Genomic DNA, 27,439 nt, shown 5'->3' with positions numbered 1-27,439 from the left:
AAAACTCTATAGTTCAAAGAAGAAGCCGTATCTAAACATGATCCAGAAGCGCAGACGTCTTCTCTGGGCCAAGGCTCATTTAAAATGGACTGTGGCAAAGTGGAAAACTCTTCTGTGGTCAGACGAATCAAAATTTGAAGTTCTTTATGGAAATCAGGGACGCCGTTTCATTCAGACTAAAGAGGAGGAGGACAACCCAAGTTGTTATCAGCGCTCAGTTCAGAAGCCTGCATCTCTGATGGTATGGGATTGCATTAGTGCGTGTGGCATGGGCAGCTTACACATCTGGAAAGACACCATCAATGCTGAAAGGTATATCCAGGTTCTAGAGCAACATATGCTCCCATCCAGACGACGTCTCTTTCAGGGAAGACCTTGCATTTTCCAACATGACAATGCCAAACCACATACTGCATCAATTACAGCATCATGGCTGCGTAGAAGAAGGGTCCGGGTACTGAACTGGCCAGCCTGCAGTCCAGATCTTTCACCCACAGAAACCATTTGGCGCATCATAAAACGGAAGATACGACAAAAAAGACCTAAGACAGTTGAACAACTAGAATCCTACATTAGACAAGAATGGGTTAACATTCCTATCCCTAAACTTGAGCAACTTGTCTCCTCAGTCCCCAGACGTTTACAGACTGTTGTAAAGAGAAAAGGGGATGTCTCACAGTGATAAACATGGCCTTGTCCCAACTTTTTTGAGATGTGTTGTTGTCATGAAATTTAAAATCACCTAATTTTTCTCTTTAAATGATACATTTTCTCAGTTTAAACATTTGATATCTCATCTATGTTCTATTCTGAATAAAATATGGAATTTTGAAACTTCCACATCATTGCATTCCGTTTTTATTTACAATTTGTACTTTGTCCCAACTTTTTTGGAATCGGGGTTGTACAGTGTTTTTTAACCCCTGGGCCGCAACCCATTAATGGGCCGCAGAGCACCATCTAGTGGGCCGCAAATTATTTTTCCAAGTTGAAGTTAATTTTTACTCGTAGTAGGGTACAATTTCTGAGTTGCATCCGACGTCACATCCGCCTCATTTAGCTACAGTCACACTACAGTTTGCGATGGGTTATTGATGAAAATGAAACAATTTGGTGGCAATGCATGCCAATATACACGTAAGCAAAAAAAGTTGTGGTCACACAGCAGGTGAACTCTGTCACTCCTTTGTGCACCTGAGCCTAGCGCAGCTCAAGCGGTCGCGCACACTCACGGAACGCATTGTGCGCACGCTTGGGACCCGGTCGTTATGGGAAACACCTGATCCTGATTTGAGTGAAATCAGCACATACAGATATGGACGCTGTTTTCACAGAGGCTTTGCTAAGTATTATCACGGTCATGTTTGTTTCTAGCCATATTTGTAACGCTGTTTAAATACTCTACTTTCTGTTTTGCTTTTGTAAATATCACGCCTGCTAATAAACACACTTCCTGCACTTAGACCCGTCTACCGCCATCTATCTTGTAGTGTCCTGATCCCCAGATCTTTAATCCAGCCACATATAAAAAGTTGGACACCTCCATTCTCTTCCAGGTTTTCATGTGTTTGTCCGTGTAGAATGATGTCTGCAGCACCAGGTAGTTTGAGATGTCGGGGAACTCAACAGATGGCTAATTTTCCAACTCCTCGGAAAAATCCTTCTTTGTTAGCATGCAAGGATCGAATCCCTTTGAGTGGTTTCTACGGTATACCCACTTCTTTTGAGTGTACTTCTTGGTTTTAATAACTTGCGTGCTTGCTGAACACACAAACATGGCAATAAGTTCTTGCATTAATGGACCAGACTCCACTTTTGGATCATTAATCCCTTTTGAGTGAGAATGCCCTGCATGCATGGTTTGGCTTCTGGCACATCCATACAGTTTTAAATACAATACCTACAATTACAGTTTGTTTTCATTGCGTTTATTTAATTCCTGGCCTCCCATCTGTCACATGGCGTGACTGTTGCATCCCATTAATACACTTTACAATAGATTATTAGATTCTAATAGAATAGATGAGCATACTTGCCAACCCTCCCGATTTCAGCCTCCGTCTCCCACCTCCCGATCGTATTTGATAAAAACTGGATAATCTCCCTGTAAAGGTTCCCCCAGCTGGAACGGCTTCTTCTCGAGACCAATGCCTTCGTGCCACATGCAGAATTCTGGGGCGAAAAAACCACCACGAAAACAGACCAGGAAACCAGGGATTGGCCGTTTATTCACAGCTTTTTTCCACCAAAGATGAAATATTACAAACAACCTTTTATAACAAATTATAATCATAACTAATGTCTATCTCTCTAAAAGGCAGCTGTGTTTGTCTGTTATGTCTGTCAAATATGTGTGTATGCGCAGATGTGTGTGTGAGAGGGGTGTGTGTGTGCACGAGTGTGTGTGTGTGTGTGTGTGTGTGTGTGTGTGTGTGTGTGTGTGTGTGTGTGTGTGTGTGTGAGAATGTGTTCTTGTGCTAAGTCAGCAAATCACATCTTAATTCCATCAATATGAGTGTGTGAGTAGAGCCTTGGATCAATCATAAGCAAAATATTTCATATCAACGGATATGTTCTTAACAACTCAGCAGTTCAGCATTTACAATTTTAAACAAAGACATGTTTATGTCTAGTCTAGCAAAGAAGTGTGTGTCTTCTTCACTGGAGGAAGGTCACACAGTAACTTTACAGGAAATTATACAGGAATAAGATCTAAGAAGCTAAAATATTAAATTCATAAAGTCTTAACAATCCTAAATCACATTCTGCATTCTAAAACTACAAAACTAACTTAAATCACTTAATGCAGCTTTAAATCTAACATTAAATCTAACATTCAGTCATTTCAATTTCAAATTCAACACTGGAGAGACTGGTTAAATCTAACAGTCCTAAATCACGTTCTGCAGCTATAAAACTAACTTAAATCATGCTTTAAATCTAACACTCCCGGTTTTGGGAAATCCCTACCACCAAGTTAAAAATACTCCCGATTATGTCCAATCAGAATCGTATGAGAAACACTGCTGACGTCAACTGATTTTTAACAAATCAACGAACAGAACGACAGTCACTTCCGTAATGTAGGATTCACCCAGGCTGTCCGATATTTTTTACAAGCAGTTATTCATCATGGCCACTAAACCCAATACCACACGGCAAATATGAATGCAAATACCAGGTTGCATGGGAGAATAAATTTCCATGGATAAGCAAATGTTCGACCAGCCAGTTACACATTTTAAGGTAAAGATACCTTAAATCAGAATATAATGGACATTTGAGTGTGAAATTAAACTAGTCTTCCATACCATTTCAGAAACAAACTGTACAACTTCTAAAGTGTTTAGTGAAATTTCGCAGGACAGAGAATTTGTTTGGTGAGTGTATTTGAGTAGTGTGGTAGTGTCTTAGTGCTATTTTGAATTTATGTTTGAAAGTTTTAAGTTAATTATCTGGAAAGTGATTGATTTTGATAGAGTTTTGAGGTTTTAAGTGAAAGATTACTAGTGAGTGCATTTTGGTCGGACTAAAATTTTGCATTCGAGTGAATTTCTTTGTGGAGTATATTTTGATAGTATGGTAGTATTTATAGTGTAGGTTAAATCTTATTAAAATGGTAATTTATATATGATATTATAGTTCTCTGTATTTTTACATGAGCTTACAGAAGGAAAACACACGTGATGCAGTCCAATACTACTATCATTCACTGTGACTGTTTTAAGAAATTATAAACATTCTTCTAAAACATCACTTGTGTTATTTTCTGTGGGTATCTGTATGTAGACAATATTCAGGCATGAGATTTTTCAGCTAAAAATCTGATTTAAGACTTCCCTTTCATTGTTATTATATTAAAATTCAAGACAAGAGTATTATTTCAGATTTTTCACTCTGAGCTCTCTCATGCCTGATACATGAATCCCATAACCTATAGTAACTGATGGAACAATATCAACAATTCAAAAACTCTTTAATTGTATAAACTTCAAATGGTTTGCAATTAATTGAGATCCACTGTTTTTATCATTTCAACCGCGCATCATACCCTCGTCCAACTTAAAATGTTGTTCACACACTTTTCTCCCCCATGAGAATTTTGAAAAGTTGGCAAGTATGGATGAGCCAAAATAACTGGGGATCTTTTTTAATGGGCCCTCAACTCGTTACAAGTATGAATAGGTGGGCCTCAAAGCAGAAAAGGTTGAGAATCCCTGAACTAATAAATAAAGCTGACAAATTGATGAATCAAAAATACAGTGGCTGTTTTTTGTGTTAAATCTGTGCTTTTTAAAACCTCTTTTTTACACATTTTAAACATCTGTGCTTTTTAAAACCTCTTTTTTACACATTTTAAACATCTGTGCTTTTTTAAAACCTCTTTTTTACACATTTTAAACATCTGTGCTTTTTAAAACATCTTTTTTACACATTTTAAAACATCTGTGCTTTTTAAAACATCGTTTTTACACATTTTAAACATCTGTGCTTTTTAAAACCTCTTTTTTACACATTTTAAAACATCTGTGCTTTTTAAAACATCTTTTTTACACATTTTAAAACATCTGTGCTTTTTAAAACATCTTTTTTACACATTTTAAACATCTGTGCTTTTTAAAACATCTTTTTTTACACATTTTAAACATCTGTGCTTTTTAAAACCTCTTTTTTACACATTTTAAACATCTGTGCTTTTTAAAACCTCTTTTTTACACATTTTAAACATCTGTGCTTTTTAAAAACATCTTTTTTTTAACACATTTAAACATCTGTGCTTTTTTTTTTTAAACATCTCGTTTTACACATTTTAAACATCTCATAGCATCGTTAGCTAGCACCTCTTGGCAGACAACACACTGTGGCAGTGGAGCATCTTCAGATCCAGTCCATGAAAATCCAAACTTTAAATAATCGTGGTCATACTTCCTTCTTTTGTTGCTTGGCCCAGACTCTGTCTCCTCACTCACTGTAGCTTTAGGTACTAAAAATCGATCCATTTTGTCTCTGGCAAAGGCTAGCTGAAGTTCTCTAAATGTCTGCAACAGTAACTTATTCTGGTTTATTTTTCCTCACGTTGCGCCCCCTAGGGGAGGCGCGCCCCACACTTTGAAAAGCCCTGTTCTAAATCATTACAGTTATAGTAATACAGCAACTTATTTTAAGGTAGCAGTTCTTAGGTTCAGATCCCTTTGTGATCAACAGGAGGTCATGATGATCGATTCTCTTCATTGGATTGCATAAGATGGAGCAAACCACTGTTCATATTTTCATGCACATTTTTGTTACAACACTACTTGATCATAGATAATTAAGGGATCCCTGCAGATTTTCAATCCTCAAGCCTCAGTAATCTATAACAAAACAGTTTAACTTGCATGTTGAACTTTTTAAGGTGAAATTTCAAATGTGTATACATTAATAGAAGAAGAAGAAACCTTTATTTGTCACATTCACACTTCAAGCACAGTGAAATTCATCCTCTGCATTTAACCCATCTGAAGCAGTGAACACACACGCGCACACACCCAGAGCAGTGGGCAGCCACACTACAGTGCCCGGGGAGCAGTCAGGGATCAGGTATCGTACCTTGCTTAAGGGCACCTCAGCCCAAGGCCGCCCCACGTTAACCTAACCAGCATGTCTTTGGACTGTGGGGGAAACCGGAGCACCCGGAGGAAACCCACGCAGACACGGGGAGAACATGCAAACTCCACACAAAAAAGCCCTCGTTTGAACCTGGAGCCTTCTTGCTGTGAGAAGGTTCTGGGTTCAAACCCAGCGGCCGGCGAGGGCCTTTCTGTGTGGAGTTTAATACTATTTAGGTCAGAAATCATTGAAACACTTGTAAAATCTATCCTATAAGCATGTATCTAAAACCTCTCAGAGACCCTGAAAATGCACCTGAGAGCATCTATTTTCAAAAAATTTTCCAGGGGGGCATACCCCCGGACCCTCCAAGTTTTGCTTTGCGCTTTCGCGCCATTGGCGCTCAATTGTCTGTGTATTATCATGCCAGAATTTAGGGCTTTAATTTTTTTTCTGGGGAAAACACTAATATATGTATGTATGTGTGTATATATATGTGTATGTGTGTGTATATATATCTCATCTCATCATCTCTAGCCGCTTTATCCTGTTCTACAGGGTCGCAGGCAAGCTGGAGCCTATCCCAGCTGACTACGGGCGAAAGGCGGGGTACACCCTGGACAAGTCGCCAGGTCATCACAGGGCTGACACATAGACACAGACAACCATTCACACTCACATTCACACCTACGGTCAATTTAGAGTCACCAGTTAACCTAACCTGCATGTCTTTGGACTGTGGGGGAAACCGGAGCACCCGGAGGAAACCCACGCGGACACGGGGAGAACATGCAAACTCCACACAGAAAGGCCCTCGCCGGCCATGGGGCCCGAACCCGGACCTTCTTGCTGTGAGGCGACAGCGTTAACCACTACACCACCGTGCCGCCCGTGTATGTATGCGCATGTGTGTGTATGCACACACATGCAGGCTGTATATTTTTCCTTGACTTTTAAAAGTGCTTTAGTTAAACCAATCATTTTAAATCATAGTAGATTTAAAAAGAAAAGAACGTCATATGGGTATCATTATCAGCCGATATTCAAGGTTTCAGTATCGGTATCAGAAAAAGAAAAAGTGGTATCGTGCCATCATTACAATTAATGCAATGGTACAAAAACGTTATGGGTTCGAGTTTTCATTACTGACTGTCCGTGTCATGGGAGTTGGACAGGTTTTATTACAGTCTTAGATTAATTTAGCTTGTAGTCTTGAAGGATCTACTGAACAAAAAAAGTCATCATTTTAAAATTGCATATTTTTGTGTACACTTTGTACATATTATTGAAAAATATTGAACAGCTGCACTCCTGGAGATTTCCAAACAGAAGTTTGCATCCTGGAACTCCAGTGAGATGGACATTGAAGTATGAACATGATTCCCTTACAGCAGCAGAATGATGATGGTGGCTGTGATTTGAATAAAGGTGCTGCAGATCTTGGGGATATGTAGCCTGAATCTACACTTCAAGTTTTCTAAGAGTTTTTTTCTTTTCTGGATGCAGATTGCATGTGGCTCGGAGCACAACCTTGCCATCGTAGGTGAGTACATTTATGTCACATGTTCATGCTGTGTTGATTTATTAATTTGTCATTTCTTGTTACATAGAGTAATAATGTTAATAGTAAAAAAAAAAAAAAGAAGCGCTCAGTCTCTTCCTTGAATGATGTCATGACTCAGTAGTTAGTGGTATATTTCGATTTAATAAAGCCTTATTGAGCATTAGCATTGATGTGATGGAAGCGTGAAGATATAACACAAACGTGTTTTTGTGTTTGACTTACTTTGGAAATTAGAAGTTGAAGCTCGAAATTGTCATTCTCTACTTCCATCATTTAAGGTACAAAGTGGGTAAAAGACATGAACGCCTCTTTTTTTTGTTTTGTTTTTTTTACTAACAACGACCTAGCCAGCTCACTGTGATGAGTGTATATTTTCCTCCTCAAAACTGCATCGTCAGTGTTATAGACTTAAAAAGCTAATACAGTATAACTGTATGTTGTTTGATTTAAAGCAGATACTTGATAGACAATATAACTAATTTAAAGGTAAGAAATGCTACTTTGTTAACTCTTCCAAGGAGGTTATGTTTTCATAATGGTTTGTTTGTCTGTCTTGTGAAAAATCTAACAAACTGATTTCCATGAAACTTGGTGGAAGGGTGTAACATGGACCAAGGAAGACCCCAATACATTTTGGAGCAGAGCCAAATCACTGGGCAAATCCACGAATTTAGTTTCACTTTCACTCATTTTGCCAGATATGGCATTTGGCCTTGATGGAAGTCTGCGCTCAAAAACCCCATATGTCTTAAAATCCAGTTGATGGCAGTCAAGTTCAATAGTGATAAAACATAGCCAATGTAGAAATATCATGACTCCATATCACAATCCGCAGTGGCGGCTGGTGGCCTTTGAAATAGGTTTTGACCAAATAATCCATCCCTGATATGGTCTCATAAAGAGACAAGACCAACAGTTATTTTCTTGGTCAAAGCCCTCCCAGTTAACCAGTTTACTTTGTCATACCAACACAGCTGAAATAAGCGACTGGGTCTCCCTGACTTTTGAATTAAAACAATCTTGGGCATTGATCTGCCCTGTTGTTTAATTTTGAGCTTCTCCTCATAAGGAAGAGCATCAAATGTCTTCTCCAAAATCTGGTTGACAACATTAGCAACATTTGCCATTTCGCACAGCTAACAGCTAGCTGGCTAGATTCCCCTCCATTTCCCTCCAAGGCTTAAAATAAACAGCCTTTACTGAATCGAAAAGAAAGCAAGTAACAAACTCTACATTTACAATTTTATTTACAGTCTATCCAAATGGAAATAGGAACTTTATATTGGTAGGAAAAGAACGAGAATGAGCAGCAGCTACTCTCACGATTTTACTTGCCAACACACCGCATGGACTAAGCTTGAATCCCTCTGATGCGACGTATAATTTTAAAACGCTGTCAGTCACATGACATTCAAAAGAGATTTGAGAGTTCCTCCAATCATCATTCAGAAGCCCAACGTCCGGTCCCGCCTTACTGTCAGCGACTCTCCATAGACCCCCAGTGAAGCTGGGCATCCGGAAATTACATTTTAAAAGCAATTTATTGTGCAATAAATGTCTAGCTTTGCTGCACTAAGATCAAAGCATATCCTATAGTGGCATTAAATTACAGAGACGCTGAGCATTACTGGGTTCTCAATGAGTCATGCTTCCACAGGCTTCGATAGGAAAAAAAAAATCACGTTATCAGATTATGACGAACAGCAAGAAATAACTGCTGAATGAACTAGCTGTAAAGCTGAGCACGTTCTCGCACAAAATATCGATTTGGAATAAGAGAGTTAAGTCGTGTAAATCCATATTTAACAGACAAACTTTTTCGTGACATTTTACAGGAAGCTGGGCTTCCCTTGTAGTCTTCAAGCAGTCATCTCTGATTCATGGGTACCAGTAATCCTTTAGGGGAAAAAATGTAAGCACATATAATTCTAATAGCTTTGGAAATATATCCAGACATAAAGTGGTTGTGGTTGCAGATTTGCATATCATAGAAGAGGTGACGATTGTCCTTGGCAGAGGTCTGCGCTCTCCGAGTGTCCTTTGAGTTTACTCCTGATGTTGATTTTGACATCACTTGCTGAACTTAAAGGAGTGCATAGTAGAGGAGACCATCCCAAGTTCCCGAGTAGGAATTCCTAGTTCAAGCGAATTTAATGCCTCTAAACCCAACTTTTTTTCCTTGAACAAAGTAACAATCGTTATGTTGATTGACCATGTGTTTTCAAACCGTAGCTGATCCAAAAGTCCATAAATTAATGGAAAATCAATAAAATCAGCCGATTTTCACAGAATCTGCCGAGACTGAACCGGAAGATCCTGAAGGGCTGCTTGACGTCACACGTATAACAATCCAGGTATCAATTTCATTCCCGTGCGCTGCAGTGGTTAGATCAGTCTCAATATGGAATCACGTTTTGGAGAGAATTCTGATAGTGATTGGGATTCTTATATGTCGGATGAAGGGGCAAATGATTATTAAGGATATTCCGGAGTAAATGGTTATCTTTTCGAGCCCCCGAGACGAGAAACAGATGCCAGTTCACTCAGTTGACGACAGTCCCACTCAGCGCCGATAGCGCACCACCAGCCAGAGAGAATTGGAAACACAGATTTGTTTGTGGATTTTTATTCTAAACTGGCCACTGCAAAATACAGGGAAAATATTTACATGTACCTCAATAAATACAGAAATATAATCTTTAAAACATGCACTTATTCAGTGTAACTATTGAAAGAAAATATGAAGTGGGCAATAACGGGAATCAACGAACTGTCCAAACGTCAGATCAAATGTAATTTCTTAAATAAATAGGTTTCGGTGGGTTTTTTTTGCTCCAATAATTCCCATGTGGTCATTCTGGTGGTGAACATTTGATGAATCATATTTATTATTAGTAAGCGACACGAAATCTGCCCGCTTCGTTTGCACAAACCTCACCCACTGTCGCTTTAGATTAGTGTCATTTCTCAGAAGTTCATGAACTGGATGTCCTGTTGTATATGGATTTGAACATCCAAACACAGCGCAGCAAGGCTGCCTTTTTCCGGAAGCAGCGACTTATTGATAGTTTTGTGTTTGATGATAAAATAACAAATAATTAATATTATTTTTCGCCCTGCTTTATTAATTCATTTTGGTTGTTACTAATGATGATGTATATTCATTTTAAAGCATTACAATAAGCCATTACATACACTTTAAGGGGGATTGTCATTGTTTTAAGTGGTCAGGAGTTATGAGTTATGACCTCTAGTCAAATGCAGAATAATGGCATGTTGTAGGCCTTAACCACTGCTTTTAGTTGTAAGCCTTGGAGAGATCGATGTCTGGATTTCCTGTTATTACTTTAGGGATAACTAAAGAGCTATACATAAGTAGCCAGTACCTGGATCAATACGACCTTTTAAACAGGCTTTGAGAAAGTTCATCTGAGTAAATGTAGGCTTTAATGTACAGGCTATTTAGTTGTATTCAGATACTAGAAGGTACACTCTCTAATCAGCCATGTTTTGTGTTTATTTATTTATATCTCTTTATTTCTTTTCACCGCAACTCGTTTCCCCTTAGTAGGTTAGCATACAGCAAAATTTGGAACCCATTTTCTTCCTCTTTAGTTGAAGCCAAATCCTGTCCCCTATAACTGGAGGACACTGTTGCTGCCTTTGTCTATAAACATGATCTAACAGATGCTCAGGGTTGACGGGGAAAAGACAAAACCCAACTTTATTACCCAAAGAGCAGTACCAATTGTGCTGTTTTGAACTATTGGCCTGCAGAATTTGAGTTTGCAGTTTTCTCGTGAACCCCCCCCCCAACATCTCATTCTCATTGAGCTTGTGACTCACTTCCATTCTCTAAGCACTATTAGCAAGAACAGTGTGCGTCGAAATATACGGTAATCCCTGTGAAAAGAAATATTATAAATGTGTACAATAAGTGATTTGGATGTATGCATGAATGTATATATGTATTTACATTACATTACAGACATTCAGCAGATGCTCTTATTCAGAGCAACATACAACACACACACACACACACACACACACACACACACACAGAGCGCCTGGGGACCAGTTCGGGATAGGTGCCTTGCTCAAGGGCACTTCAGCTATGGATTTTCCTGCCTGTCTAGGGAATTCAACCAGCAACCCTTTGGGTCCAAGGCTACTTCTCTAACCTTTAGGCCATGGCTGCCCTATTTTAACCAGTGACTAAAAATCATGGACGGCATGACTCCATGCACTTCCATTCAATAGAAACAAAGCCAGAATTCCTCCATCATGTTGTCAAATTTGGAGCCAGACTCTGCACAGTCAAGATGAGAAACAAAATCTGGTACACCTTTTGTAGGACCACCCCCTTTTCCCAATACCAAGGTCCAGCGTGTCGCCAAGGTTGTCATTTGCGTCATTCCTAAGTGCATCCATTCTTATGATACAGTAGAATAACGTTTTAAAAACTAATTTCTGGGGGAAAAAAAATCACTTACATATCAGCGTAGGTAAAACTGTTCGAATTAGACACTGTAGACAGTTTAGATGAGAGAACTGCCATTGAAAATTTGTTCACCGTTTCAATGGTAAAACACACTGAGATGGGCAGTGCTACACATCATACTGCAGCCAGTAGCGCTAGACCTGTGGTTGCTTCTCTTTTTAGAGAAGTTAGAATAGAATAGAAAGCCTTTATTGTCATTATACAAGTACAATGAGATTTAAAGCTTCACCATAAAGTGCACACAAATACTAAAATAAACATAGGAAAATGTGTACTATAAAACTACTACTAGAAAACTACTGACAACTATACATAAACTTGTGCAAGTCCCTGAAGGAACACAGGTGCATAGCAGTAACAGGGTTGAGAATAAAGTGACTAGCTGCATCAAGTGATAGAGGTAACATTGGCATGTACAGACGCCTATTTTCAGTATGTAGGCAACTAAAAAACACATGATCTGACTTGGTATAATAGTGCAATAAGACAGTTTACAGATAGCTATGATATTAACAGTGCAAAATGACAGTTTACAGTACCTAAAAGGACAAAGGAAGAGGATGTCTAAGAACAGATGAACTGACTTGATATGATAGTGCAATATGACAGTCTTGTGACATTTACAGTGCAAATATGACAGTTTACAGTCTGACAAGGAGAGACTAGGTTTGAGATCAAGTGGTTAGCAGTATTGTGGTGATGGTGACCTTGTCAGTGGTGTTCAAGCATGACAGTTCCTCAGTGCAAACTTGAGTTGAGTATTGTGACAGCTCTTGGAAAGAAACTGTCCCTGAGTCTGTTTGTTTTGGCTGGTATGGCCCTGTAGCACCTGCCAGAGGGCAACAGGTCGAAGAGGTGGAAGCCAGGGTGTGTATAGTCTCTTATGATGCTCTTTGCCTTGCCTAGGCACCGGGAGTTGTAGATGGTGGACAAGGGAGGTAGAGGGCAGCCGATGATCTTTTGTGCTGTGTTAGTCACCCTCTGCAGTCTTTTTCTGTCCGCTTCTGTGCAGCTTGAGTGGCACACTGACACAGCATAGGTCAGCAGGCTCTCAATGGCTGACCGGTAGAAGGTCACCAGCAGGTTCGTGTCAAAGTTATGTTGTCCATCCCTGTGTCCAAAATCACTCACTCATTCACTACTCCCTACTCACTATATAGGGAATTACTATAAAGAGGACTACATCGTGAGCTCATTGGTAAAATGAGAAAAAAAAAACGCTTTGACACCACTCTGCCGCACCATTATTTACAGTGGTGCTTGAAAGTTTGTGAACCCTTTTAGAATTTTCAATATTTCTGCATAAATATGACCTGAAACAACATCAGATTTTCACACAAGTCCTAAAAGTAGATAAAGACAACCCAGTTAAACAAATGAGATAAAAATATTATACTTGGTCATTTATTTATTGAGGAAAAAGATCCAATATTACAAATCTGTGAGTGGCAAAAGTATGTGAACCTTTGCTTTCAGTATCTGGTGTGACCCCCTTGTGCAGCAATAACTGCAACTAAATATTTCCGGTAACTGTTGATCAGTCCTGCACACCGGCTTGGAGGAATTTTAGCCCGTTCCTCCGTACAGAACAGCTTCAACTCTGGGATGTTGGTAGGTTTCCTCACATGAACTGCTCGCTTCCAGTCCTTCCACAACATTTCGATTGGATTAAGGTCAGGACTTTGACTTGGCCATTCCAAAACATTAACTTTATTCTTCTTTAACCATTCTTTGGTAGAACGACTTGTGTGCTTAGGGTCGTTGTCTGGCTGCATGACCCACCTTCTCTTGAGATTCAGTTCATGGACAGATGTCCTGACATTTTCCTGTAGAATTCGCTGGAATAATTCAGAATTCATTGTTACATCAATGATGGCAAGCCGTCCTGGCCCAGATGCAGCAAAACGGGCCCAAACCATGATACTACCACCACCATGTTTCACAGATGGGATAAGGTTCTTATGCTGGAATGCAATATTTTCCTTTCTCCAAACATAATGCTTCTCATTTAAACCAAAAAGTTCTATCTTGGTCTCATCCGTCCACAAAACATTTTTCCAATAGCCTTCTGGCTTGTCCACATGATCTTTAGCAGACTGCAGACGAGCAGCAACATTCTTTTTGGAGAGCAGTGGCTTTCTCCTTGCAACCCTACCATGCACACTATTGTTGTTCAGTGTTCTCCTGATGGTAGACTCATGAACATTAACATTAGCTAATGTGAGAGAGGCCTTCAGTTGCTTAGAAGTTACCCTGGGGTCCTTTGTGACCTCACTGACTATTGCACGCCTTGCTCTTGGAGTGATCTTTGTTGGTCGACCGCTCCTGGGGAGGGTAACAATGGTCTTGAATTTCCTCCATTTGTACACAATCTGTCTGACTGTGGATTGGTGGAGTCCAGACTCTTTAGAGATGGTTTTGTAACCTTTTCCAGCCTGATGAGCATCAACAACGCTTTTTCTGAGGTCCTCAGAAATCTCCTTTGTTTGTGCCATGATACACTTCCACAAACGTGTTGTGAAGATCAGACTTTGATAGATCCCTGTTCTTTAAATAAAACAGGGTGCCCACTCACACCTGATTATCATCCCATTGATTGAAAACACCTGACTCTAATTTCACCTTCAAATGAACTGCTAATCCTAGAGGTTCACATACTTTTACCACTCACAGATATGTAATATTGGATCATTTTCCTCAATAAATAAATGACCAAGTATAATATTTTTGTCTCATTTGTTTAACTGGGTTCTCTTTATCTACTTTTAGGACTTGTGTGAAAATCTGATGTTGTTTTAGGTCATATTTATGCAGAAATATAGAAAATTCTAAAGGGTTCACAAACTTTCAAGCACCACTGTACGTCGTTACTGTCGCACAATTAAAACGTGCCAGATCAGGCGGCTGGTGGGTTTTCAAAATAATAAATACATGCATGTATTTTTGTGATAAATACATATTATACTGAGCGTATTTCCCACATTAATCAGTACAGAGTACTTTGTGTCTGCTGCGTCTTTCAGTTCTCAAGGCTGAATACTTTCTTCTTTGCTACTGCCTTTTATTAAATCAAATTTAAGGCTTTTGATTTCTTTCAACGTGACCGCAATGCATGATGGGATATATTGCTTGGTTAGTGACCATCGGTTGTACACTACTTTTCACAGTGTATTGTGGGATACTTTGAGTGGACTATATAGGGTGTAATAATGCTCACTATATATTTGGACAGCACTACAAAATGGCTAACTCGCTATCCAGTCCACTATATAGTGAGTAGTAAGTGATTTCGGACGCAGGGAGTGTTGTGGGTGTTTTTTTTTTTCTTTTTTGTTTTGTTTAAACATTGATTTTAACCAAGCTATCACCTCCTGACAGAGGCAACCAGGTACTGATTTTAAAATTTTAAACATATTCATGCTGCCGTCAGTCTTCACAACACCCCCTCCACTAGCCACAAAACACATCCAAAGCAGCATCCATGATCCACCACCATTTTATATCATTATTACGCTGATGGTGAAGACATTTGTCTGACCACAACACACAAGTCCAGGAACTGTATGATGTGGATTGCACTTAGATCTGCACAGTATGACAGTTTTCTAAGATATTGTAGGTATTTCAATATCTTTTTATACCGGTTTTATATATAAAATTCTACGATTGTATGTTTTAAAATTGTAAAATGTTACCTTTTTTAATGTGTTAATCTAGTTCAGTGTTAATTTAACATTACAATTAGAAGTTAAAGAATAAACGTGTAATGTGAAATGAAATAACATTTTCATTTTTTATTTACGTAACATTTTAATTTAATTTCTTTTTTTTTAATTGCAACAATACAGTGGCACTTTTTTTTACCAAACATATCTATCATGATAAATATATTTTTTAAATTTTTTATTTATTTTTTCAATTTTTTTTTTTTTTATACTGTGATGCAATATTTTTTTGGCAGAGCCCTATACTTAAGACAGTATGGTAACGCATTGACCTGAATTTTGACAGCTTTCGCAACCGTACGACATCTGTACGTACAACCGACATACGTGTACCACGACAGGGAATCCGATCATAAGTGCAAGGCAACACTTCTCATAAACACTTGACCCCCAAACAACTAAATTTGTATCTTTATTTACATAAGATAAATGGGCTTTAATCCATTTTTTTCATGAGATTTTTTAAAATCTATTTTTTTATTTGATTTTTTAAAAATAATGTAGTACTATTTACCAACACGTTTTACAGAAAATATTCACAACAGTTTCATATAAAACTCATTAAAACAGTTTTATTAGCTCACAAGCTTGTTGGACAGTTGACAGATTCTGTCATGTAAGGGCGATAGACGGATGTAAGTGCAGGAAGAGTTTTATTGAAAGCACGCTAGCAAACAGATCCAAAATTGAGACAAACAGTCAAAAAACAGGCAGTGGTTGAGTGAGGCACAGACAGAATATCAGAGGTAATACAATAGTCATGGTCCAAAAACACAAACGGGGTCACAAGCAGAAAAGTGATGCAAAATCCAAGGCTTTCACAAAGTCTGTGTTTTACTGAGAGTCCTTATATGTATGCGCTGTGATTGAGCTCTATTCAGGAACAGGTGCATGGTAATTAGTCCTAATGGCGTATGCAGGCATGACAAACTGTGGCTGCACGTTCTGAGCTCTAACACACGTGGACGTAAATGATGTAACCAGACAACTATTTGACATATCAAGTTTGATATTCAATCATAACTATATCGTAATGATGTAAAGTAAAAGCGCTGGTTCACTGCTGTCCACCAGGCACCCAGCAGAGTCACACCATAGGAAATGTCGTGGTGTTGTTTCTGGTGCATGGCATGCGGTGTCAAAGAAAGGAATAATTATGTATCGTAACTGCGATGCGTATCTCATTATTGATATCACTGTGACAAGACAATGCAGCAATTTATTGATGTGAAATACACTACACTACACAATTCGATGGTTCATACGCTATAATATTATTCTATTCAGGTTAATTTTGTGCTCTTGCAAATATTTTGCTCATACACTCATCAGGAGCTCCACTTTTAGGCAATGCAAGCGAATTTTGGATTAGAGGGTCAGGCTTCAGGGTTTCTCTCAAGTTCCTCGTTTGATAAGGTGGCAGCATGTTGCATTGCATATATACAACCTTGTTGTTGTTGTTTTTTGTGCTGTTTGGATGCCATAGTACCGTATTTCAAAGTTTTATCGTTTTGAGATATTGCTGAAATTTGTCTGCAACTTATTTTTTTTATGGATGGGAATAGGTCAGTGATTTAGGCTGATTTTACATTTAGAATCAGTGTATTGATCACAATATAGTTCAGAAGTGAGTTCAGTGAAAAGGCTCTCTCAAAGGAATGTATGAGAGAAACATGTTTGTTATATTATTGAAAATTAGTATGTTATGCGGGGCGGCACATTGGTGGTGTAGTGGTTAGCGCTGCCGCCTCACAGCAAGAAGGTCCGGGTTCGAGCCCCGTGGCCGGCGAGGGCCTTTCTGTGGGGAGTTTGCATGTTCTCCCCGTGTCTGCGTGGGTTTCCTCCGGGTGCTCCGGTTTCCCCCACAGTCCAAAGACATGCAGGTTAGGTTAACTGGTGACTCTAAATTGAGCGTAGGTGTGAATGTGAGTGTGAATGGTTGTCTGTGTCTATGTGTCAGCCCTGTGATGACCTGGCGACTTGTCCAGGGTGTACCCCGCCTTTCGCCCGTAGTCAGCTGGGATAGGCTCCAGCTTGCCTGCGACCCTGTAGAACAGGATAAAGCGGCTAGAGATAATGAGATGAGATGAGATAAGTATATTATGCCTTATGTTCCTATTGTCCATATGTTTGTTGCTATGGCAACTGTGCTGCACTTCCCTTCAGTGACTGAATGCTGCCCTGTTGTTGAATGAATTGTGTTTTTGGTAAATCTTTTGCTCTCCCAAGGGGTTTTATTAATCCTTTCAGCCTTGAGTATATTCCTTATGACTGGGACAGACAACCATAAGCAAATGTTTTCTCACTGGCTTTGTTGTCAGACAAGCGTGAATGCTGTGCAGACGCTTGCATGTTGTGCGGTTCATGTTTTGGATTGCATCGTTATTTCTGAGGGGTGTGAAGTGAACACGGAGAGTGAGAAATCTGAGAAAACTAGTCTCCCTTTGACAAAAGCAAGCTCACTTCAGGTTGCCATGGCAATAAGGCAGTTATGTAACAGTGTTACCATGGCACGTGTTGCCCATGCATGTTTCCATGGTGGTGCAGGCTTGACCACGCCCACCAGATGGATGAAGTCAGAGTCCCTACGTCCAGTACCAGTCCTTGGAAAAAAAAAATCTCCCAGCCTTACTTGCCCAGTGGGCAAGCAGCACCCGAAACATACTCACCCGAAAAACAATTCCACTTGCCCAGAGCTTTATTTTATTTTAGAGAGGACAGAATGCAGTTGTTGTTTTTTTATTAATAGGTGAAGAAGCATAATTATCATACGGTAAATCCACAAAACCATAACACCAATATATGCAGACACATTCAGAAAGAAAGAAGTTCTGGTAGCAGAGAAATGAATAATTTAGGGCAGGGGTTTTCAAAGTGTGGGAGAGTGAGCCCCCCCTCAGAGAGCAAATAAACAACAGCGCCCCACACACACACACAATTTTTGTTGTTGCTATACTTAATGTTCCATTCGTATTTTTAAAAAATGGTTGTTGTACACATTTTTATATTTTTCTTTTACACATTTTAAACATCTGTGCTTTTTGAAAACATCTTTTATTTACACATTTGAAACATCTGTGCTTTTTAAAACATCTTTTTTTGTACACATTTAAACATCTGTGCTTTTTTTTATAAAACATCTTGTTTTACATATTTTAAACATCTCATAGCATCGTTAGCTAGCACCTCTTGGCAGACAACACACTGTGACAGTGGAGCATCTTCAGATCCAGTCCATGAAAATCCAAACTTTAAATAACCGTGGTCATACTTCCTTCTTTTTTTGCTTGGCCCAGACTCTGTCTCCTCACTCACTGTAGCTTTAGGTGCTAAAAATCGATCCATTTTGTCTCTGGCAAAGACTAGCTGAAGTTCGCTAAATGTCTGCAATAATAACTTATTCTGGTTTATTTTTCCTCACGTTGCACCCCCCCTGAAGAACTCTGGCGCCCCCTAGGGGAGGCGCGCCCCACACTTTGAAAAGCCCTGATTTAGGGTATATTAAGCTGTGTAGAGAGTTTTGAATGAGTATAATAATAATAATAATAATAATAATGCTGGAGCTTTGTTTCTGTTATCAAAGGAACACAGTCCTGTGCAAAATGTCACTGTGGAACCAGAGTATAGAAATGAACCTATAGTTCAAGAGAGTTCTACACACACACACTGAACTTTACACCAGCTGCGCACATGTGAAATGGAAATAAATCAACTAAGGCAGGAAAACCTATTTTGGGTCAAATTATTACTGTCCGTTACACACTGATCAACCTGTGTGACTCAGCTGTGCTTTTGAATCAAGAATAAATGAAAAGGGAACTGAACATTAACCGTTTATTGAAATTATTATTACAAGCGTGATTATAGTTACTATAAGACTACAGCTACAACTGGAATGTGCTGATTCTGTTAGAGTTTGTAATTATTGTACCATCCACTATTAGATAAAATTAAAATAAAATTTTACAATATTGTATAAAAGTCTAGAGCAAGATATTTTGTTATTTTACAAATAACACTTCAGATATTTTTAACAATAATAAGCATCAGATAGTTGTGTAACTACATGTCATTGGGGTTGATGAGACATGGAGGGGTGGGGATACCATCTAGCCCACAGTTTAGGTCCAAGCCCTTTGAGAGTAAATGCTTTGGCTTTCACAACATTCTGTTCCCAAAAGCTGATGTCGGAAAAAAGTCTTTACACAAAGAAGGTTTTCTTGCTTCTGTAGTTGTTTTTTTTTTTTTAAACTGTTCTTCTGTGTCGGGACTTTTCGGGAAAAACAAGGTATATTCCAACATGTAGCTAATGCTAACACTCGATCACAAATCTGCACCGTCACTCCAGTCATTTCAAGGAATTTTGTACAAATCATAACGGCTAATAAACTCTAATTTGTGTGTGTATCTATCCTGCGATTCTTTCTGACTAAGATTGTCCAAGTAATCCAGTAGTAGAGCTTTTTTTTAGCTGTAGTTTTCTTTGGACAACAGCAACAGACGCTGGACATCTCCGCTTGGCTTCAGTATGTGAACTGCCAATCAGTGGGTCCCATATGTGTTTACAATATACAACCAATGGGAGACACCCCTTGTCGGCTGTCCACCAATCACAGGCTCCCATGCCAGAATGGCGGTATGTTGATAAATATTTAGAAAATAAAAATGCTATCATTATGAAATATATGAAACCATCAAAAACAATAAAAAAAATTGTAATACACACACACACTGGTTAGAGGTAAGGAACATTATTCAGTTTTATAGGTGGCACTGTGGTGTAGTGGTTAGCGCTGTGGCCTCACAGCAAAAAGGTCTGGGTTCGAGCCCCGTGGCCAGTGAGGGCCTTTCTGTGCGGAGTTTGCATGTTCTCCCCGTGTCCCCATGGGTTTCCTCCGAGTGCTCCGGTTTCCCCCACAGTCCAAAGACATGCAGGTTAGGTTAACTGGTGACTCTAAATTGACCGTAGGTGTGAATGTGAGTGTGAATGGTTGTCTGTGTCTATGTGTCAGCCCTGTGATGACCTGGCAACTTGTCCAGGGTGTACCCCGCCTTTTGCCTGTAGTCAGCTGGGATAGACTCCAGCTTGCCTGCGACCCTGTAGAACAGGATAAAGCGGCTAGAGATGATATTATTTTTATATATACAGTGGGGCAAAAAAGTATTTAGTCAGTCACCAATTGTGCAAGTTCTCCCACTTAAAAAGATGAGAGAGGCCTGTAATTTTCATCATAGGTATACCTCAACTATGAGAGACAGAATGAGAAAAAGAAATCCAGAAAATCACATTGTCTGTCTGATTTTTAAAGAATTTATTTGCAAATTATGGTGGAAAATAAGTATTTGGTCAATAACAAAAGTTCATCTCAATACTTTGTTATATACCCTTTGTTGGCATTGACAGAGGTCAAACGTTTTCTGTAAGTCTTCACAAGGTTTTCACACACTGTTGCTGGTATTTTGGCCCATTCCTCCATGCAGATCTCCTCTAGAGCAGTGATGTTTTGGGGCTGTCGCTGGGCAACACGGACTTTCAACTCCCTCCAAAGATTTTCTATGGGGTTGAGATCTGGAGACTGGCTAGGCCACTCCAGGACCTTGAAATGCTTCTTACGAAGCCACTCCTTTGTTGCCCGGGCGGTGTGTTTGGGATCATTGTCATGCTGAAAGACCCAGCCATGTTTCATCTTCAATGCCCTTGCTGATGGAAGGAGGTTTTCACTCAAAATCTCACAATACATGGCCCCATTCATTCTTTCCTTTACACGGATCAGTCGTCCTAGTCCCTTTGCAGAAAAACGGCCCCAAAGCATGATGTTTCCACCCCCATGCTTCACAGTAGGTATGGTGTTCTTTGGATGCAACTCAGCATTCTTTCTCCTCCAAACACGACAAGTTGAGTTTTTACCAAAAAGTTCTATTTTGGTTTCATCTGACCATATGACATTCTCCCAATCCTCTTCTGGATCATCCAAATGCTCTCTAGCAAACTTCAGACGGGCCTGGACATGTACTGGCTTAAGCAGGGGGACACGTCTGGCACTGCAGGATTTGAGTCCCTGGCAGCGTAGTGTATTACTGATGGTAGCATTTGTTACTTTGGTCCCAGCTCTCTGCAGGTCATTCACTAGGTCCCCCCGTGTGGTTCTTGGATTTTTGCTCACCGTTCTTGTGATCATTTTGACCCCACGGGGTGAGATATTGCGTGGAGCCCCATATCGAGGGAGATTATCAGTGGTCTTGTATGTCTTCCATTTTCTAATAATTGCTCCCACAGTTGATTTCTTCACACCAAGCTGCTTACCTACAGTGGTGCTTGAAAGTTTGTGAACCCTTTAGAATTTTCTATATTTCTGCATAAATATTACTTAAAACATCATCAGAGTTTCACACAAGTCCTAAAAGTAGATAAAGAGACCCCAGTTAAACAAATGAGACAAAAATATTATACTTGGTCATTTATTTATTGAGGAAAATGATCCAATATTACATATCTGTGAGTGGCAAAAGTATGTGAACCTCTAGGATTAGCAGTTAATTTGAAGGTGAAATTAGAGTCAGGTGTTTTTAATCAGTGGGATGACAATCAGGTGTGAGTGGGCACCCTGTTTTATTTAAAGAACAGGGATCTATCAAAGTCTGATCTTCACAACATATGTTTATGGAAGAGTATCATGTCATGAACAAAGGAGATTTCTGAGGACCTCAGAAAAAGCATTGTTGATGCTCAGCAGGCTGGAAAAAGGTTACAAAATCATCTCTAAAGAGTTTGGTCTCCACCAATCCACAGTCAGACAGATTGTGTACAAATGGAGGAAATTCAAGACTGTCGTTACCCTCCCCAGGAGCGGTCGACCAACAAAGATCACTCCAAGAGCAAGGCATGTAATAGTTGGCGAGGTCACAAAGGACCCCAGGGTAACTTCTAAGCAACTGAAGGCCTCTCTCACATTGGCTAATGTTAATGTTCATGAGTCCACCATCAGGAGAACACTGAACAACAATGGTGTGCATGGCAGGGTTGCAAGGAGAAAGCCACTGCTCTCCAAAAAGAACATTGCTGCTCGTCTGCAGTTTGCTAAAGATCACGTGGACAAGCCAGAAGGCTATGGGAAAAATGTTTTGTGGACGGATGAGACCAAAATATAACTTTTTGGTTTAAATGAGAAGCGTTATGTTTGGAGAAAGGAAAACACTGCATTCCAGCATAAGAACCTTATCCCATCTGTGAAACATGATGGTGGTAGTATCATGGTTTGGGACTGTTTTGCTGCATCTGGGCCAGGACGGCTTGCCATCATTGATGGAACAATTAATTCTGAATTATACCAGCGAATTCTAACGGAAAATGTCAGGACATCTGTCTATGAAGTGAATCTCAAGAGAAAGTGGGTCATGCAGCAAGACAACGACCCAAATTACACAAGTCGTTCTACCAAAGAACGGTTAAAGAAGAATAAAGTAAATGTTTTGGAATGGCCAAGTCAAAGTTCTGACCTTAATACAATTGAAATGTTGTGGAAGGACCTGAAGCTAGCAGTTCATGTGAGGAAACCCACCAACATCCCAGAGTTGAAGCTGTTCTGTACGAAGGAATGGACTAAAATTCCTCCAAGCCGGTGTGCAGGACTGATCAACAGTTACTGGAAACGTTTAGTTGCAGTTATTGCTGCACAAGGGGGTCACACCAGATACTGAAAGCAAAGGTTCACATACTTTTGCCACTCACAGAAATGTAATATTGGATCATTTCCATCAATAAATAAATGACCAAGTATAATATTTTTGTCTCATTTGTTGAACTGGGTTTTCTTTATCTACTTTTAGGACTTCTGTGAAAATCTGATGATGTTTTAGGTCATATTTATGCAGAAATGTAGACAATTCTGAAGGGTTCACAAACTTTCAAGTACCACTGTATTGCAGATTCAGTCTTCCCAGCCTGGTGCAGGTCTACAATTTTGTTTCTGGTGTCCTTTGACAGCTCTTTGGTCTTGGCCATAGTGGAGTTTGGAGTGTGACTGTTTGAGGTTGTGGACAGGTGTCTTTTATACTGATAACGAGTTCAAACAGGTGCCATTAATACAGGTAACGAGTGGAGGACAGAGGAGCCTCTTAAAGAAGTAGTTACAGGTCTGTGAGAGCCAGAAATCTTGCTTGTTTGTAGGTGACCAAATACTTATTTTACCGAGGAATTTACCAGTTAATTCATTAAAAATCCCACAATGTGATTTCCTGGATTCTTTCCCCCCATTCTGTCTCTCATAGTTGAAGTGTACCTATGATGAAAATTACAGGCCTCTCTCATCTTTTTAAGTGGGAGAACTTGCACAATTGGTGGCTGACTAAATACTTTTTTGCCCCACTGTGTGTGTGTGTGTGTATGTGTATATAATATATATATATATATATATATATATATATATATATATATATATGTATGTATGTATGTATGTGTGTGTGTGTATGTATGTTATTTACCAGCTTAAGGTCGGTCTGTATCGTGAAATACCGTGACTGAGGTCTTGAAAGTACTGACCGAGGCCCTCTGGACCGAGGTCAGTATTCAAGGCCGAGGTCATGGTATTTCACCATATGGACCGACCTTAAGCTGGTAAATATTATATTTATTTTTTTCTTTTCCAAATTCTAACAGAAAACGAGAGTGCCCGAAAGGGAAAGCTGAGGCGAGCCGCCATTTTGAATCCTCATTCACAGCTGTAATGCAAATTGCTTCCTCCTCAGTATACAAGTGCACTTCCATGGCAGGAAAAACCTACATTTTGCCGCCTATGTAGTCCCCTATTTATACAAAATTGAGTCATTCAGGATTCAGCCATGTTTTTGCTCGGCGTTAGCAAGTTAGAGGTTTTTTAGCTTTCTCTTGAAATGTTTTCTTTTATTTCTTCTTCCTCAGGGTAGTAAAACTCACTTTCGCTGTGAACACTGCCGTTATTGCTATCCATGCTGTAAAATTAATGCTATTCTCCTGAGAAATGCTGGCCAAAATTTATAAGTGTTAGGGTTTTACTGGGAATCGAACCTGGATCGCTGGTGTAGTGATCCAGCAAACCCCCACTAGGCCACCAGGGAGAATGACTCAAGTGCAGAGGCATGAGGTGAAAGTAGAATATCAAAAAACAGTTTATTTACAATATAAACACTATATACAATCCAGGGCGAAAAAAACAAAGTATAATCCAAAGGTTCAAAGTCCAAAAAATGAGAAAAGAAGAGGCAAAATGCAAAACGCTCAGAAGATCCAAAAAGGTAGTACAAAGTCCAAAGAAAAGGCAAAATGCAAAACACTGAGAAGATCCAAAAGGGTAAAACAAATCCAAAGAAAACAAAATACCAGAAAATACAAGAGCATAAGCAAGGTACACGGGACAGAGGAAACAAACCATAGGTAGCACAAAGACTCCGTGACTAGGGACCAAACTGAGGGAGTATATATACACAAAACTAAATGGGAAACAGGTGACACTAATGAGGACAAACAGGCAATCAACACAAACACAAAACACAGGAACAGTGGCGGCCTCTAGAGGCCAAAACAAACAAGACAAGATAAGGAAATAACAGCGGCCTCTAGAGGCCAAAAACAGTCCCAATCCTAACAGGACCCCCCCCCCTCCCCCAAGGAGCGTCTCCTGACGTTCCCAGGGCGATCCGGATGGGCCGAATGGAAGTCCCGACAAAGTTCCTTATCTAATACATCCTGAGCGGGGACCCAGCAGCGCTCCTCAGGGCCATAGTCCTCCCAGTCCACTAAATATTGGAGCCCACCACGGACCCGGCGGGAGTCAAGCAGGCGGCACACAGTGAACACAGTCTGACCCTGGAGGATGCGGGGGGGCGGGGGATTCCTAGGGGCAGGGGCATACGTGGATGACAGTACGGGCCGCAACAGGGAAATATGGAATGTGGGGTTGATCCTTAGCGTCCGTGGTAACTGGAGCCGGTAGGAGACAGGGTTCACCCTGCGCACAACTTTGAAGGGACCAACGTAGCAAGGACCAAGCTTGCGATTCTCCACCTGCAGCGGAAGGTCCTTGGCGGACAGCCAAACCCGCTGCCCAGGGCGGAAAATGTGGGCAGGCCTTCTATGGCAGTTGGCCTGAGTCTGGTTGGCCTTGGAAGTCTGGATGAGGGTCCTCCTGACCTTGTTCCAGGTCTTGCGACACCGTCTCACATATTGGTTGACCGAGGGCACCCCAGCATCCTCCTCCTGGTCCAGAAACAGAGGTGGCTGGAACCCGAATTGGCACTGGAACGGCGACAGCTTGGTGGCCGATGACTGCAGGGTGTTGTGGGCGTACTCTGCCCATGGCAGCCAGGTGCTCCATGATGTCGGGTTATCCATCACCAGGCCTCGCAGGGTGGTTTCCAGGTCCTGGTTGAGCCTCTCCGTCTGGCCATTGGACTGGGGGTGGAACCCAGAGGAGAGGCTGGCAGTGGCCCCGATGAGCTTGCAGAAGCCGTGCCACACTCGGGAGGAGAACTGGGGCTCCCGGTCTGAGACAATGTCCTGTGGGAGACCAAAAACTCGGAAGACATGATTAAAAATAAGTTTGGCTGTTTCCAGAGCAGAAGGGAGTTTGCACAGTGGTATGAAGCGGCAGGCCTTCGAGAATCTGTCGACAATGACCAATATGACAGTGTTACCTTGTGAGTCAGGAAGACCCGTGATGAAGTCGACTGCCACATGGGACCAGGGATGCCGGGGAATGGGCAGGGGATGCAGGAGGCCCTGGGGACGCTGTCGTGGGTTCTTGGTTCTGGTGCAAACATCACAGGACAGGACGAATGACCTCACTTCCTTATCCATGCTCGGCCACCAGAAGCGTCTTTTCAAGATGTCCAGGGTCCTCCGAGCTCCCGGGTGGGCGGTGAGAGGGGACGAGTGACCCCACTGGAGAACCTTGGCCCGGGCTTGACGAGGGACGTACAAGAGGCCCGGTGGCCCCATCCCAGGACCGGGGTCCTGGTGTTGAGCCCGTCAGACGATCTCCTTGGCACCCCAGCGGACAGGGGCCACAATCCGGGACACAGGAATGATAGGCCCAACTTCATTCTCCCTGTTGGTGGCAGAGAACAGCCTGGAAAGCGCGTCAGGCTTAGTGTTCTTAGAGCCGGGGCAGTACGATAGGGTGAAGTTAAAACGACTGAAAAACAGGGCCCACCTAGCCTGTCGTGGGTTCAGTCTCTTGGCTTGCTGAAGGTACTCCAGGTTCTTGTGGTCCGTCCAAACCAGGAATGGATGTTGCGCTCCCTCCAGCCAGTGCCTCCACTCCTCAAGGGCCAGTTTGACCGCTAGCAGTTCTCGGTCCCCCACATCATACCGGGACTCTGCAGGGCTCAGGTGGTGGGAGAAGTATGCGCAGGGGTGCAACTTCCCCTCAGAGCGTTGAGAGAGAACCGCTCCAACACCACTGTCCGAGGTGTCCACCTCAACGATGAATGGTTGAGAAGTGTCCGGGAGGACCAGAATGGGTGCCATGCAGAAGCGGTGCTTGAGGTCTTTAAACGCCTTTTCCGCCTGAGGAGACCAGACATAAGATCCACCAGTCCTTTTGGTGAGATCTGACATGGGTGCTGCTACGGAACTGAAGTTCCTGACGAACTTGCGGTAAAAATTAGTGAATCCTAAGAACCGCTGCACCTCTTTGACGGACTTGGGAGTGGGCCAGTCCCAGATGGCCAGGATCTTGGCTGGGTCCATTTGGAGTTGTCCCGTCCGTACAGTAAATCCCAGGAAGGAGACCTCGGGGACATGAAACTCGCATTTCTGGGCCTTCGCAAACAGATTGTTCCATAGCAGCCTCTGGAGAACCTGACGGACATGGTGGCGGTGCTCCTGCAAGGTCTTCGAAAATATTAAGATGTCATCGAGGTAGACCAAAACGTGCTGATTGATCATGTCCCTCAAGATGTCATTGATGAGGGCCTGAAAAACAGCTGGTGCGTTGGTGAGTCCGAAGGGCATCACCTGGTACTCGTAGTGCCCTGACGGGGTGTTAAAGGCAGTCTTCCACTCGTCTTCCTGTCGGATACGGA

The 27,439-nt window shown here is 41.1% G+C and overlaps 1 protein-coding gene across 1 annotated transcript in view; it reads left to right on the top strand.

Moving 5' to 3' along the window:
* The window catches only part of LOC132881718 (2-oxoadipate dehydrogenase complex component E1-like), a 207,781-nt gene that overhangs the window by 44,769 nt on the left and 135,573 nt on the right, over positions 1 to 27,439 (top strand). The window contains exon 10 of the mRNA XM_060914513.1: positions 7,096 to 7,132. Within this exon, the coding sequence (XP_060770496.1) occupies positions 7,096 to 7,132 (37 nt within the window). The remainder of the gene's footprint in view (positions 1 to 7,095; positions 7,133 to 27,439) is intronic.

Source organism: Neoarius graeffei, chromosome 2 (assembly GCF_027579695.1).
Source record: "Neoarius graeffei isolate fNeoGra1 chromosome 2, fNeoGra1.pri, whole genome shotgun sequence".
NCBI classification, from domain to species: domain Eukaryota; kingdom Metazoa; phylum Chordata; class Actinopteri; order Siluriformes; family Ariidae; genus Neoarius; species Neoarius graeffei.
This window is presented reverse-complemented; position numbering and strand designations above follow the sequence as displayed.